Raw genomic sequence first — 16,340 nt, 5'->3', positions numbered from 1 at the left:
TCGTGAAATAACACAATTTGCAAACCATCTTTGGATTGCGTGAATCGAATCTGCAGTCCAACTCTAAGAGCATGTTGACTCGTGTTGGAAAGAAGTGATAAAAATTTTGAGTCAACTGAAACGTTGATAAACTCGCGAATGCCACAAAGATGGTAAAACGACTATAATCGAAACAAAAAAAAAGTTTCTAATGGAACTATATGATCAATATGATAATCAAAAGGATCTGTAAGTTTCTTCCCCCTAAGTTTTAATTAATTTTTTTCTTCGAACGATTTCCTCCTGATCTAAGAATCTTGAAATTGAAACATTCAGAATTGTTCAAAGTGTTTCAAAGAATATTAAAGTTAAATTTTTACTGAGGTCTTGAAAATTTCGATAAAATTTCATAGTTGATGAATTGACAAAGGCCTAATAAAGCCTTACTGCTGCACATATTTTAATGATTTATACAAGATGGAGCCACAGTCGAACGAATTAACCGTTTTCAAATGAATAATTTTTAAACGAATGATAGTTTAATTGTTAAATAGTTGAGCTGTTTCGTTTAGTTCTGTTGCTTTTTTTTTCTATCTTCACCACGATCTACGCACTGTTTTTCTTAAGTAAATTTTGTATGAATTATGTATGTTTTTTACCGAATGAATTAGTTAGTTATTATAGTTATAGGATAACATTTACTCATTTATTTATGCATGCATTGTTGTCTTCCAAATTTTTGGGTTTTTTATTGAGGAATCTGATCCGAAAGAAAATATATGTAGGTATGAAAACAATTTTGATAACGTTACAAATGATGTTAATTCGTTGCTTGTTTAGATAAAAAATCCTGATGATGATTCTTCTTCTATTGATTTTTCGTTCATCATTACTAATTTGTAGCATTTTAATCATAATTTTGCCTTTCATTCCTACTGTACTTGTGCTTGGAACATTATTAACCAATAACAGTTTCAATGGAGTCAGGAGCCAGATATTCGATGTAGTATTAAAGCTGTTCCATGAGCAGCTTTATTGTTTTTTGGGTAAACCCTAATGAGTTGTTGGCTGATTCCAGAAGCCGTCTTGTCAAGTGTGCTAGTTTTCATTTTATTTATAGTGGTTTTTGCTACCACGTGTTGTGGGTACTAAATGATGACCAACACTGTGATATAGTTAAAAATTTGGTAATTTAATGCAGATATTTACTTTTAATAAGTAATTAAACAGTTATATTTAATATCTGGCAGCACTGTTGAACTGTAGTTTTTAATTTTAAAAGGATGGCGAATATCATAAAATAAAACAAAATATCGAAGAAACTAAACAATTGAGTAAAGTGATGAAATAGTTCCATCATTATGATTTCGGGGTTACCCTTCCATTGATTTTATATGAAAACAAGCTGACCCGATGTGCTTTGCTACACCTTGTAAAATAAATGAATTTTTTTTAAATTTTTTTTTGAGAGACATATTAAATAAAATTTTATCATAACTCAGAAGAAACCGCTTAAAAATGAGAGCTGCATCTGGAGTTTAAACTTGCAATACAAAGATGATTTAATCTATTTTACTGAAACTTGATCTCTCAATTAGTTCTCCAAGATCTGAAATTTTCGCTCTGTTTTATAGGCTTCATTGATTCTTTAATAATGTCAAAATGTAAATGTTTATTGGTATGCATTCCTCACCCTTTCAATTCTTATGATTTGTATAGGGGAGAATGAGGATACTTGATCCCTGGGGATACTTGATTCCTTAGCAATATCTCCAAACTGGAATGTCGTACAAAGATCAAATGTTCTAGAAAAATGTGCCAAATGGAACAAAACAGCAATGGTTGAAGCTCAAAAAATTTTAACAAAATAAGTTTTTGGGTTATTAAATTTTGTTTGAAAAATTTCACAAAATGTGACTTGAAGATCTTTTTCATCATTTTGAAATGTTCCTAATATGTAAATATTATAACAAAAATATTTATCCAATACATCAGTCTTTCGAGTGTAAAATGAACTTCAAATTACAATATTTTCAAAGCGATGGAAAACTCCCAACTTTTTTCAGAAACAGTTTTCTAAAATGTTGATTTTGTGTATAATTGATCACTAATATATGGGTACAAATGATCCCGGTATATTCTTCTTCTCAATGGATCGTGGTCATTGCTGATTACGAGATTACTAATATTTATCCAATAGTTAATATTCATCCATCAATTATCTGAAGAAAAGGGCTAACATAATTGATTTTCTCTTGTTTATGAAAAATTGCGCCCGTAAGTATGCAATGTCATAAGGGTTGAGAATAAGCTATAGATTTTTTTTTCTGAAAATTGGCCGGAACAAATTTCAAATCCTTCTTTTGTCACTCGGAGTTAGAACATCGCGAGGGGGGGGACATTAAAAAATATTGCGAAAAACAAATAAATTGGAATAAATTGCACGAAAGCTTGTATACAAAAAAAATTGTATACTATCTCATTGCACAAAACCTATAAATCAAGAAATTTTTTATCGAAAAATTCAATCCAATCAAGAATACAAAAGTTGAAATAACTCCAATCTTCAAAAATTTGTTTTTTGGTCTTGTAATCTTTCGGATATTGGATTTTTTTCTCGAAATTTACATAGAATACTTCATACTTTATTTATTTCCCCCTTCGGGTTTTTAAAAATTTCGAAGGGGGGGGGGTGACAAAAGAAGAAATTTTTATTTGTTCCAGCCATTATAGATTGTGAAATGAGAACAAACATGACCAAAATAGTCAATTATCATTCTATCTTGCGGTTTTGTTTGATTTTTTCCATGGATCAGGGCTTCCTGAATAAAGGATCAAGTCTCCCCTAACTTCAAAAATATCGCATTTTTTTTACTCCCACGAAAATGCTTCTAGTTCATCTACGGGTTCAAGTATCGTTCTAATTTTAGGAGCATAGAAACTTGAAGTTACACGCTGTCAGAAAATGTAAAAGAGTACGAGTTGCTAAATTTTTCCAGAAAAGATATGGTGAAAATAAGAAATTTTAAATACTAAACATTTAACTTTGGTTTTGGATTTAATTTTAGTATAATATTTTTTTTTTTAGTATAATATTTTTATTCGATTTAATTTTAGTATAATATTTTTTTTTTTTAAATTTTAGTATAATATTTTATTAGGTTCACAATGAGAAAATTTTACCAAGTCTATACACTTAATTAGACTTTTAGATTGTTATGTTCAGTTTTAAAATGTCAATATCAATGTCAAGCTTTCTTGGAACCATGAGCTCATTTTTTCAAAAGAAACAGAAATTTTATCCATACCTACAAAAAAAATATTTATAATATCTAGAACATTTTAAAAGTTATAATAACTTTATTTATTCCGTTGTATCATTTCATCTAAACGAAATAATGAATGTACTTAGATAAACAAAGAGTGAAAACACTGAGGTGTAAAAATGTTAAAAAAATTATGTGACTGGACTTCTTCGAATCATGAGCTGCTCTTTTCGACAATTGTTTTTCAAAATGTATATTTAGGTATTAAAAAATGGTTTTTAAAACTATTTTCTCGCTTTTCAGATTTCATTTAACTAAATTAGTAAATGTAAATTAACAAAAAAATTAAACCATGAAAATGTAAAAAATCATGAGCTGTTCTTTGTATAACACGAAAACAAATTGTCCTTTTCCAAGTGAAGCTCAAAATTTAGTATTTTAGGACATTAAATGTATTGCTTGCATAATTTGAATCAAATGTTCGTATACGAAAGGATTGACGAGCTAAGCGTTTTTTCATTAACGATTTTGCACACAAAACATTGGATCGTCGTTATATAGACTTTCCTTATAAATTTTATTCATTCGATTCAGGGTTTTCTAATTCATTTTAAATCGATCACACTTTATTCCAAAACCCTTAATTTTTCACTTACTTCTAACCTCATTATCATTTCAAGACTAATTTCGAGGTGAAACTGACGTTTTAACCCTAATCAGCATTCAGCTCTTGAGTGTCAATATGACACTATTGGAAGTTTGGCGGTTTGTATCTTTATTCAGACGCATCCAAATAAAAAAAAATCTTCAGGAACCCTCCATGAATTCATGAATTCTTTAATTTTTCATCATTACTTTTTTTATGGACGCACCCTGAAAGCCCAGACAAAAAACTCCCTCATTAGACTTTCAGTGTCAATTTGACACTCTATATCTCGCTTCTCAAACGATTTGTACAAAATTTATAGTTTTGAAAACATCGTAGCGTGACTCAAATATGTTTTTTATGTTTTTTTTTCGTTATTCAAAGTCTAAGAAAAAAATCCGAAAAAAATGTTTCGGAAAAGACTGTAAATTTAATACAAAATGCTCAAAATGCTCAAATTTATTTAGTGTCCAAGAAAGCTTAAGTTAGAAGCTATACGTTGCGCACAAGGAAATATTTTTTTGATTTTTTTTAAGATCATGACCACAAAAATTGTAAAAAAGTGGTGTGAAAACCGTACTTTCCAATCAATGAACTGTTTGTTTAAGTCACACCAGTAAGTAAATTTTGGAAAGTGGACTGGAATGTTGACGGTATTTTGCACATTTTCCCATTTCTAGATTATCAAAATTCGGAACACGGGATAATTGACGAATTTCCAAAGGAAGCTGTTTTTCGAACTTTTTTGTCAATTTGGAAGTTCTTAGATTTTCTAAGACTTAAATTCAATTTCAAAGGCAATTTCATAAAGATTCTAGTGGTGCTATTACATTAGCGCTACAATACTTTAAAAATATTAAATATCCCAGCGCTAATGTAATCACACCACTAGAATCGATATGAAATAGCTTTTCTGATGAATATCATTTTATTGCGAAATTCGTGCGGGGAAAATTGAAGGGAACGTTGAATATTACAAAGTTAAATCTAGCCCTTAGACTATTTCCATGTGCTTCGTGGCTCCCAATGGGACTTTCCTGGATTTTCCACGAAATTGGGTCGAGGATCTCCATCATAGGAAGATACCTCAAAAATCACAGAAAGTAAAGTAAAAGTAAAAAGTAAAGTAATTTTACAGAAAATTTCATAAATTTGTATCTCTACATTATAAATTTATCCACAAAAGACAGTTTATAGACAAAGCCACAAATCAGGTTCAAATCACAGCGATTTGTTTGAAGTCGTGATGTAATCATGTATTATGTGAGCAGGAATTAAGATGCTTACTTCCACTCAATCATTGGGATTTCTGCTATTGAAATCTGCAGTGAACTCGTGCACCCATAATTGTGTGGTTGCATCAAATTTATACCAACGGTAAATCAATATTGTTCTGTCCTTTCCTCTCTACATAGTTTATTTATGCAATCATTTATTTTCTTTACATTATTTATAAAGGAGAGTGTGTATCATGGCCCACTTTTAATATCTCAGATGTGTGTTTAAAAGATAAAAATCTCAAACCAACTGTCATCGTCGTCGCTTTGCGTGAGTATATTTTTCTATATGTTGTTGACTGAAATACGCATCGTATGCTTCTTTTATATATCAAGCTTAAAAAAAGTTAGAAAAATTTACTTATATAATTAAAAAACACCAACTAATTTCATCGATGGGGAACCTAAAGTGCATAACTAAAATATGCTCATACGCTTATGATCTTAGTTTTGTCATGATCTTTCACGTGGAAAAGGAATTTTTGATGAAACATCAATAAGTCACACAAACGCAACCAATTTGCACATCATAGCTTGTGGGGAATCGTGGGCCACACATCTTGAATCACCTATATTTTTATGTTTTTATACACATGCAGAACTTAAAATACGTTTTTCTTATCTGTAAAGTTTTCTTATGCCAAATGAAGAGATATGAAAAATATTTTGTCCATCCTATATAAGAAATTCTGCCAAAACGTTCGCGAGCCAGGTTTTGGAATCTATGCGATCATTCACAGCTCTCTTTTTTATTTCATCATCTGAAATTGCTTTAAAATAACGAAATGAATTAAGAAATCACAATTTTGGGTCAACTCATAAACTTTGCATGTTATTTGGTCAATTTTGATTTGGTAGCCCACGATTCCCCACCATTTTTCAAAATCCAAAAAATATTGCCTTTTTTTAAACAGTTAGAATTTGGGGAACATAACTTATTAAAAATTGAAAAAAAAATACCTTATGATACCTTGAAAATGTAGAAAACCATACCGTTTTTTATTTTCATTTTATCTAAAGAATAAAGAAGTTATGGAATAACGAAGAAAAAGTGGTCCATGATTCCCCACTCTCCCATACTAGCGGTACATATGCATAGGTTCAACTACATTCATGACAACATGAATGTTTGAAAAAAAAAGTACTACTTATAAAATTGTAAAGTTTATAGTCATTTGTCAGTTTACATTTTAAAGTTAAATGTTATGCAAATGAATAACATTGCCTGTAGGAATTTCTTCAAATTGATTTGTGTTGTGGAACACGCACATTTGAAATGTTCTTAAATTATACAAATGTATAGAAATTCATATAAATCTCAGTTCCCCATCGACTTGTGCCCAAGCTGGACCACCAAAATACTACGCACCAGGCAGCGTCACGGCCACTAGGCATAGGACCCAACAGATTTTATCTGCCAAGCATATTCCTAACACATTTAGTTGGAAACAGAAGATAGAGAGAGAAAAAAAAACAAACAACCCCAGTGACAGCGAGGAATAAAATAAAAACCAACAAGCGCAGCACGTTGTTTATCAAAAGGAATAAAATGAAATAAAATTGATATCTGATACCGCGAGTGGGGAGCGCTTCCTCAACGCCTCTTCCTTACGCATAACGCCTGACAATTTGGAAGGTTTCCTACCTTCCCTTCGCTTCTGCTGATTTCTGGATTTGAACCCGGACTCCCCAGTCGTTGGGAAGAATCGTGCCCGGAATGAATTTTATTGCTCCAAGCGATCGTTCGCGGGACGACCACCGTAATATAAATAATACGTTCAGTTGAGTTGGGTCGATTTTTTTTCTATTTTTAAATTTTAGGCTAAGATGAACAGACCTTTTGAAAAAATCTGATGGTTAAGGTTAGGAAAATTTAATGTTATTAATATTTTGTAAATATCCAAACAAGGGTGCTTAATCAATTAAACAAAGAAATTTTATGCTAACTTATAGTGTTTAGTTGAAAGTTTAGTTTCTTGAAAAAAAATCTATTGATTTGAAACTAGAAATTTAGAACAGGGGCAAAAGCCATTGAATCAAGATTGAAAATTATTGTGAATCGAATGATAAGATCTTTGAAGCATTGACGAGAAGATTATCAATCGGCTCAAAAACCTCTACATTCAAGGAACACGTTTCAAAAAGGCATCGAACATACTAATACCGTATTTGTTTATGCCGAGTGTTGCACTAGTGTTGCACTGGTGCACCACTAGGTGCTGTCAAACTGTTTGTTTATTCGGACGGTGTTGCACTGGTTTTGACCTGGTGTTGCACTGCCATCGGGCGGTGTTGCCCCGAAAATTTTGTAAGTGTTGCGAGAGAGCGTGTGAGTGAGCGAGGTAGCAATACACTGGCGAGGATTTGTGTTTGTTTTATCGGGTACGGTGGAACACTCCACGAGTGGAGAAAACAAATACAGTATAACAGATGAAAAATCATTGAATCATGTGTAAAATTTACTGTTGAAATAAATGATTAACACTGTTAAGCCATCAGTTGACGAGAGAAGCCTCTGCTCCGTTTTTTACAATGATGTTTTTGAACATACTGCATGAATCCTGGGGAATCTGGGGGAATTCTCCTTTGATTAAAAGTTTTTCCTTTAACATATTGCATAAGTTTAAAGGAAATTACGGAATTTGGTTCTTTTTTTGTAAAATAAGCGCTAATTTTATCAACTTTTCAAAAGAATTATTTCAAATTTTTATAATTTATTTTTTACTCGCAAAAATGAACCAATTTGAAGTTTTGGGGAAAATCTGAAGAGTATCGGTGCAAATTGCTAGGGTATAAAGAAAATTTGAAAAGACAATAATAAAAAAAAAACAAAAAAGACAAAAATGGCAAAAACTAAAAATTTAACAAAAATTTAAACTAAATTTGACAAAAATGACAAAAATGCCAAAAATGACAAAAATGACAAAAATGACAAAAATGACAAAAATGACAAAAATGACAAAAATGACAAAAATGACAAAAATGACAAAAATGACAAAAATGACAAAAATGACAAAAATGACAAAAATGACAAAAATGACAAAAATGACAAAAATGACAAAAATGACAAAAATGACAAAAATGACAAAAATGACAAAAATGACAAAAATGACAAAAATGACAAAAATGACAAAAATGAAAAAAATGACAAAATGACAAAAATGACAAAAATGACAAAATGACAAAAATGACAAAAATGACAAAAATGACAAAAATGACAAAAATGACAAAAATGACAAAAATGACAAAAATGACAAAAATGACAAAAATGAAAAAAATGACAAAAATGACAAAAATGACAAAAATGACAAAAATGACAAAAATGACAAAAATGACAAAAATGACAAAAATGACAAAAATGACAAAAATGACAAAAATGACAAAAATGACAAAAATGACAAAAATGACAAAAATGACAAAAATGACAAAAATGACAAAAATGACAAAAATGACAAAAATGACAAAAATGACAAAAATGACAAAAATGACAAAAATGACAAAAATGACAAAAATGACAAAAATGACAAAGATGACAAAAATGACAAAAATGACAAAAATGACAAAAAAGACAAAAATGACAAAAATGACAAAAATGACAAAAATGACAAAAATGACAAAAATGACAAAAATTACAAAAATTACAAAAATTACAAAAATGACAAAAATGACAAAAATTACAAAAATTACAAAAATGACAAAAATGACAAAAATGACAAAAATGACAAAAATGACAAAAATTACAGAAATGACAAAAATGACAAAAATGACAAAGATTGACAAAAATTACAAAAATTACAAAAATTACAAAAATTACAAAAATTACAAAAATTACAAAAATTACAAAAATTACAAAAATTACAAAAATTACAAAAATTACAAAAATTACAAAAATTACAAAAATTACAAAAATTACAAAAATTACAAAAATTACAAAAATTACAAAAATTACAAAAATTACAAAAATTACAAAAATTACAAAAATTACAAAAATTACAAAAATTACAAAAATTACAAAAATTACAAAAATTACAAAAATTACAAAAATTACAAAAATTACAAAAATTACAAAAATTACAAAAATTACAAAAATTACAAAAATTACAAAAATTACAAAAATTACAAAAATTACAAAAATTACAAAAATTACAAAAATTACAAAAATTACAAAAATTACAAAAATTACAAAAATTACAAAAATTACAAAAATTACAAAAATTACAAAAATTACAAAAATTACAAAAATTACAAAAATTACAAAAATTACAAAAATTACAAAAATTACAAAAATTACAAAAATTACAAAAATTACAAAAATTACAAAAATTACAAAAATTACAAAAATTACAAAAATTACAAAAATTGCCAAAATTACAAAAAATTCAAAAATAAATAAAATGAAAAAAATTACAAAAATAACAAAAAATGACAAAAATTACAAAAATTACAAAAATTTCAAAAATCACAAAAATAACAAAAATTACAAAAATTACGAAAATTACGAAAATTATGAAAATAACAAAAAATAACAAAAATTACAAAAATAACAAAAATTACAAAAATTACAAAAATTACAAAAATTACAAAAATTACAAAAATTACAAAAATTACAAAAAATTACAAAAATTACAAAAATTACAAAAATTACAAAAATTACAAAAATTTCAAAAATTACAAAAATTACAAAAATTACAAAAATTACAAAAATTATAAAAATTATAAAAATTACAAAAATTACAAAAATCACAAAAATTACAAAAATTACAAAAATTACAAAAATTACAAAAATTACAAAAATTACAAAAATTACAAAAATTACAAAAATTACAAAAATTACAAAAATTACAAAAGTTACAAAAATTAAAAAAATTATAAAAAATTACAAAAATGGTAATATTACAAAAAGACATAAATAACAAACTTTTAAAATTTACAAAAGTGGAAATTTTACAAAAAATACAGAAATAAAAAAAATTCCAAATATTATAAAAATTGTAAAATTACTAAAATTTTCGTAAAATGACAAAAATAACAAAAAGTTGTTAATAATACACAAATTTCAAAACTTCAAAATTATAAAAATGAATATCTGTTATTGCAAAGTGGTCCAGAAATGAGATTTAACGGGATAAATATATTAGTGTCTTCCCCTTATGTTTGATGAATTTGATGTCTTACACAAACTTTTTCAACAACTGTAGGCATTCATTTTGAATGTAATTTTTAGGGTGATTCATAAAGTTTCAGAGATATGAAAATTGTTTTCCAACTGTAATTTGACAGAGGCCTACATTGTTCTACAATATTTTAGAACATAATAATTCATGAAACTTTGTAGAATACATAAAACATGTATCTCTCAAATTAAAGGTTTCATGGCAATTTGTTTTCATGAAGTTAGGGTGGTCCTACGAAAAACAGGTTTTTCATTTCATATTTGCTCCCATTTAGAGGAGGTAGGGCTCCAATACAAAATAAATACATTTCATTCACGTTTAAATTCAATAATTTGACAAGTGGTTCTCATCATGTATTGTTACAACTGTATAAATTTGAATGTTTCGATGATTTATAGTACACAAAAGCCCCTCCCATCAATGAAAGGGGGCTCCCAATTTATATAAAGCAAAAAGAGACAGAATTTACCAGAAAACACATAGTATTAGCTGACTCGGTGTGCTTTTCTACCCCTTCCATGAAGAAAATTAAATTCGTTAAAATGATATTAATAAAAATAAACTTCTATTTTAATTAAATTTCAAAATTATTCAATAACGAACTATTTTCGTGTCATCTAACATTGTAAAAACTTATTTGTGAATTCAATAATATTGTGTCAAAACGCTTACGTTCGTCAATTTTTGACAAAAATCTCTCGAGGATTTTCTGTCAATTTTTTGTTGATTTTGTATGGGAGCCTTCCGCTTTCCGAATTCGGAGGGCTTTGAAAGTATCATAGAAACCATTCCCGGTCTTGAAAACGGCTTCACACCAAATTTCACGTTGATCGACTCAGTAGTTTCTGAAAATTTTTGCAATTGTGTAACAATTTTGATAATTTAGTGTAGGAGCCCCTCCTTTTTTTATTCGGAGGGGTTTGAAATTATTATAGAATCTTTTTCCGGTCTTCAAAACGGCTACACACCAAATTTCACGTCGATCTGCTTAGTAGTTTCCGAAAATTGTTGGAATTTTCTCATATTTTTAATAATTTTGTATGAAGGACCCTCCCCACCCCTCCTTTACGTTGGAGTGGATTGAAAGTATTTTAAAAACCATCTCTAGCCCCAAAACCTCTCACAAACCAAACTTCACATCCAATAATTTAGTAGTTTTCGTGTCTATAGGAAACAGACGAACAGACAGTTCGAATTATGTCAAATTTTTATTTATTTTGTTTGGGAGCTTTCTCTTTTTTTGGATTCGGAGAAGTTTAAAAGTAATATAAAACCCATTCTCGGTCTAAACGGCTACACACCAACTTTGACGTCAATTCAGTAGTTTTCGAAAATTGTCTGAATTGTGTCAAATTTTTGTTAATTTTGTATGGGAGTCCCTCTTTCTTTAAGTCAATTCAGGAAGGGTTCACGAAGGGCTCAGATCTGTTTTCACAGATCAGGTTTTTTGGCCAACCAACAAAATGTATACTCCATACGGCCATTTTGGCTGCCATCCTAACATAAAACATTGAAATGTTTTATTTGAAATTCCTTCTTTCGTTATTGATCCAAATTGTTTTTTTAATCTTTTTTTTTTAAAGGGGATTAATTAAAAAAAAAACAATGAAAATTGACCTAGCCTAACGGAGAAGTTGGACCTTTAAATTTTGTTTTTCCTGTCTCACTTCGCACGATCCCTACCAAACAACAACTTGTCATCCATTTCTTGATCCGTGCCTTCACGGGACGCATGTTAATAGTTAGAAGAGGGTTTTCGTGGTCCGGCTGAGTCAGCGAGAAATTCCGGGCACCACACTTCGGGGGACATTTCAGATGACAGCCACAGGAACAGAACCTGTCCGTCCAGTAGGGTGGTGTGGTCACAAAATTCTTGGGAAGTGTCGTCGTCTCTGCGTTGTAGGAACAGAGATGAAGCCCCACCTGACGATCAGGTCCCCCGATTGATTGTGTAGTGGATAAAAACACAGCAACCAAGATCTGGCTCCGGAGATTAGCTGCAATCGTTAGGAGATTCTGTGTACTGACCAGGGTGTCTCCCATGAAGACCGCCTTGCTTCAATCTTATGCAAACTGTCGTCATAGAGTTGTTTCAAATGGTCACGCTTCATAATTTGGAAAACATTCGTAATATGCGAGCGGACATTCAGGTGGTTTCAGGTTCCCCCTGATGATGGACTGCAGGGTATTTGCTTTCGACGGACAGACTGTGGCAGTCATTGTGAACCATTCTATCGGGTTCCGGAATCTTGGTAAAAGTAAAAGTGAAGCCTAGTGACCACCCGTGAGATTTCTATGAATTTTTATTGTATTAATTGGACATTACACTTGAATCACACACCGTGGGTTTTGTCACTTGTAAATTTATTTAAATTAATGCTTTCTTATATTTAACACAAATATTATTCTGATTTATGTTTCAGCCCACTACATCGAAGCGGAAAAGCTTCGAGGGCGGCCGCTGGGAGCTGTCGGCAAATATCGAGTGCGGCGCAAGTTTCCCCTGCCACGGACTATCTGGGACGGTGAGGAGACCAGCTACTGTTTTAAGGTGAGAATTTACTCGATTATCATAATGAGATTAATGATTTTTTGGAAAATTTTCGAAAGAGTAGCAAAACATTGTACCAGTCGATTTTCTTCAACTCTGCACACTTCAAGACTGAAGAACATATGTAATTAAATCTAAATCTTAAGTACTTTTTTAAATTAATTAAAAAAGCCAAAAATATTCTATACAGATTATTTTTCTGGAATTTTCATCCGGTTGGATGATGCATCCCGTTAGCCAGAATCTTGGATTACATTCTAAAGGTTGTTTCAGAGGTTATCGCACCCTCATGCTCATGCTTTCAGTTATTCTGATTTTGGTTTGTGGGGTATAATGTTTTCCATATATAAGGTTAAGGTTAATATAAGGTTTTGCTTAGTAACGACTATGTAGAATTTTCACGGGAGTTTTTGCTCACACAAAACCATACTAAATAGCCAACTATTTCATTATTTGCCAAATAAAATAAAGTAACAAAAAGTAAAATAAATAAAGTAATGTAAAATAATTTATACTGGAATCCAGTGAAATTGATTTGAATTTTTTTGTTTAGTTTTTGCTATTCATGTCATGTCATGTATTCTGTTTTTTGCAGATTTAATCAAAAATATTTTCCGAGATATTTGAGGTTCGATTTCTCCGTAAAAAAAAAGTTTGAAATTTTAAAATTAATTATAGAAAAACTTGTCCATACAAAATCGCTTCAATAAGTGTTAAATAGCACCGTCTGCATCACCAAATATTTAAAAAAAAAAAAGCTAATTTCATGATGCAGCCTTCATCTGAAAACACCTACACCTACGCTTTTAAAATTTAAGAAAGGAATTATGACAGTATAAATCTGCATCTGTATAAGCACTGTATTCGAAAAAAAATTGCAACATTTTCATTCAGATGCGGTCCTAGAGCTCCTTCTGTGGCTTGAGTGTGGGGGAGAGTGTAGGGATCGAAGAATTTTATTTATAAAGTTATATCTTTTTAAATAGGGTGATTTGCCAATCGTTGCACAGCTAAGCACTTGATTTTGGTGTTTATGCTGTATTTTAGTGATTTTAACCAAATTCACTCGATTTTTTTTGTCGATGCACTCATACAGGATTGGTCAACAAGACCCAAAAGTTCAATTGTTTGAAAAAAGTGACATAAAAATTTAAAAAATCATTTAAAACAGCTTGTCTGTGCCCAATAGTTGCACAGGCAAATTTTGTGTCGTGCATAATGTTGTCCGATTTTTTCCAATGGTTGCACATTTTGAAAATCAGTCACCATGAGGTCGAATAGGCTGATATTTGTTACGGAAGCTTATTTTGAGATCTTCTAGTTCAAATGCAATCTAATTTTTTGACGGCCCCTTATGAGGGGGGGGGGGGGTCTTCCATATAAACCGTCCAATGCACTTTCCAATTCCAATTCGGCCTCAAAAAAACACAAAGCCGCCGGTTTGAGTGTCTGGAATAGCATTTATCACACGTGAAGTTTTCTCAGAAACTCAAATCCACCTCTTAATTCACCCGAAGCCATTTGAGTGGAGTGTTATTTAACCTAATTTGCCCAGTGTTGAGTCTTTTTCTTTATATGTCCTACCAACATAAATCTTTATGTCTTCAAAAAACTGAAAGGTATTTAATGCTTGATTTTTAAGTGGCTATTAACAGGTGAAAAAATTAGAGAACGTGATCTGTTTTGCCCCCTTTTACCCCTATGAAGAAGATCCGATTTTACAAAACAAATGTTTTAAGACTCACTTGGAAGTCGATCGATTTTTAAAAAAATGAATCTCAATTTAAAACTTGAAAATGGACACAACCACGCCCAAAGTTTCAAATCGTTTGACTGATTTATGCTCATGCTATACAATTTTGTATAAGAATTTTTTTTTTCGAAAAGTTAATTGATTTAAATATCTTTTTCATATAAGTGGATTTATTTGTAATTAATGTAACCTCTGTAGCATTTAATCAATCTTCAGGAAACTATCACATCACATAGAAATGCTTCCCGAGAGTTTTCCGGCTGGAAAACTGTTTTGGATCAAATTAAGTTTCACAAAGCTATGACTGTTTATTTTTCTGGATGATAAGGGCCTCGACGGCAGATTCGAATTCCTGAGAAAAATGCACGTTAGATAAGTAATATTTCGGGTGTTCCAACCTTCGACTTTAGTTTCTGAGATTAAGGGTCGTAGTTTTCCTTCTGTACAATATTCTGACAATATAAATAACAATATCAAAGGGATCGCTGTTGACATGGAATAAAATTCTTTTAGATCTTTTAGATTCTTTGCATAAAATGTTGAGTAAATGGTCGGGATAAAGGATTTCAGAATAAATCTAATAAAAAAGTAGTCTCTCAAAGCCAATGCAGTTGAGTTGACTTTGACATTTTTCAGACAATGCAAATTGCCCGACTTTCATATAAAGAACTAATATTAATTATAAAAATAAAAGTAAATAAAAAAAATTAAATTTGGAAAACATAAGTTTTTCAACGAGTTTAATAATTTCAAAACTTCATTTTTAAGATTTGACGGTAGAAAAAATAAACTTATTGATATATAAAGTGTCATTGAACCATTGAATTAATTATTAAAATCAACATTGAGTGCAAAAAATGTGAAAATTCTGAGTGTTAAACAATTAATTAAAGCACAGAATTTACTAAAATTAATAGTTAAACGAAAATATCCACTTATTCAGAAAAAAAACATGTCATATCAACAGACAATTCGAGTTGTTTTAGTTGCATGTAGTCAATGAACGTGTTCAATGTTGTATGACAATTTGTATGCAAGAAGAACTTTTCGCATATACAAGAAATTCAAATAAGTTAGAAATTAATTTTGTTTTAAATTATTGATTTTGCCCATTCCTAAGAATAACTGTTTGCCAGCATGAGAAGAAGCAAAGTATTTCATGAACAAAGTTATAACAATTTCGAATTAAAAAATCGTAATCCATAGAAAAGTATAGTAAAATTGCAGGTTTTGCTTTCTGAAGCTTTCAATAATTTCATGACATGTTTTTGCGAAAGATTTGAATCATCACACTTATTGGCTATGCAAAGCAGTATAATGCGGTCCTTATTTTCATCTGGTTAACCAGCTTTCAAATTAGCTGTCAATACACTAAAATTAAAAAAATATTTACCTTTTTTTGAATTTTTTGTATGACAACGACTATCATTTCTGAAGTACAAGTTAGGTTTAGTTTTTGTTCACATGCAATGTATTGCAAGAACCAAGAAATATTTTAAAAATACAAAATTACGTTTTTGAACTTTCAGTACATCTCTGATGGTTTTTGAATGAAAATTTGGATTTTTCCGTACAAGCCTCCATACTTATTCAAAACAAGTTATAATTCAGGACTTAATCAATCGCTTTTAAAACTTTTATTGCTATTTTTTGTTGTAAAAACAACCAAACAAAGTTATTGGAGGTATACGAAT

General features: G+C 30.0%; 1 protein-coding gene across 1 annotated transcript in view; it reads left to right on the top strand.

Annotated features, from left to right (window-relative positions):
- LOC129748418 (homeobox protein six1b) overlaps window positions 1–16,340 on the top strand; it is a 113,252-nt gene that overhangs the window by 42,667 nt on the left and 54,245 nt on the right. Inside the window, exon 3 of the mRNA XM_055743038.1 lies at window positions 12,766–12,893. Within this exon, the coding sequence (XP_055599013.1) occupies window positions 12,766–12,893 (128 nt within the window). The remainder of the gene's footprint in view (window positions 1–12,765; window positions 12,894–16,340) is intronic.

This window comes from Uranotaenia lowii, chromosome 2, assembly GCF_029784155.1.
Source record: "Uranotaenia lowii strain MFRU-FL chromosome 2, ASM2978415v1, whole genome shotgun sequence".
NCBI lineage: Eukaryota > Metazoa > Arthropoda > Insecta > Diptera > Culicidae > Uranotaenia > Uranotaenia lowii.
The sequence above is the reverse complement of the archived record's forward strand: the minus strand, read 5'-3'. Positions and strand labels throughout refer to the sequence as shown.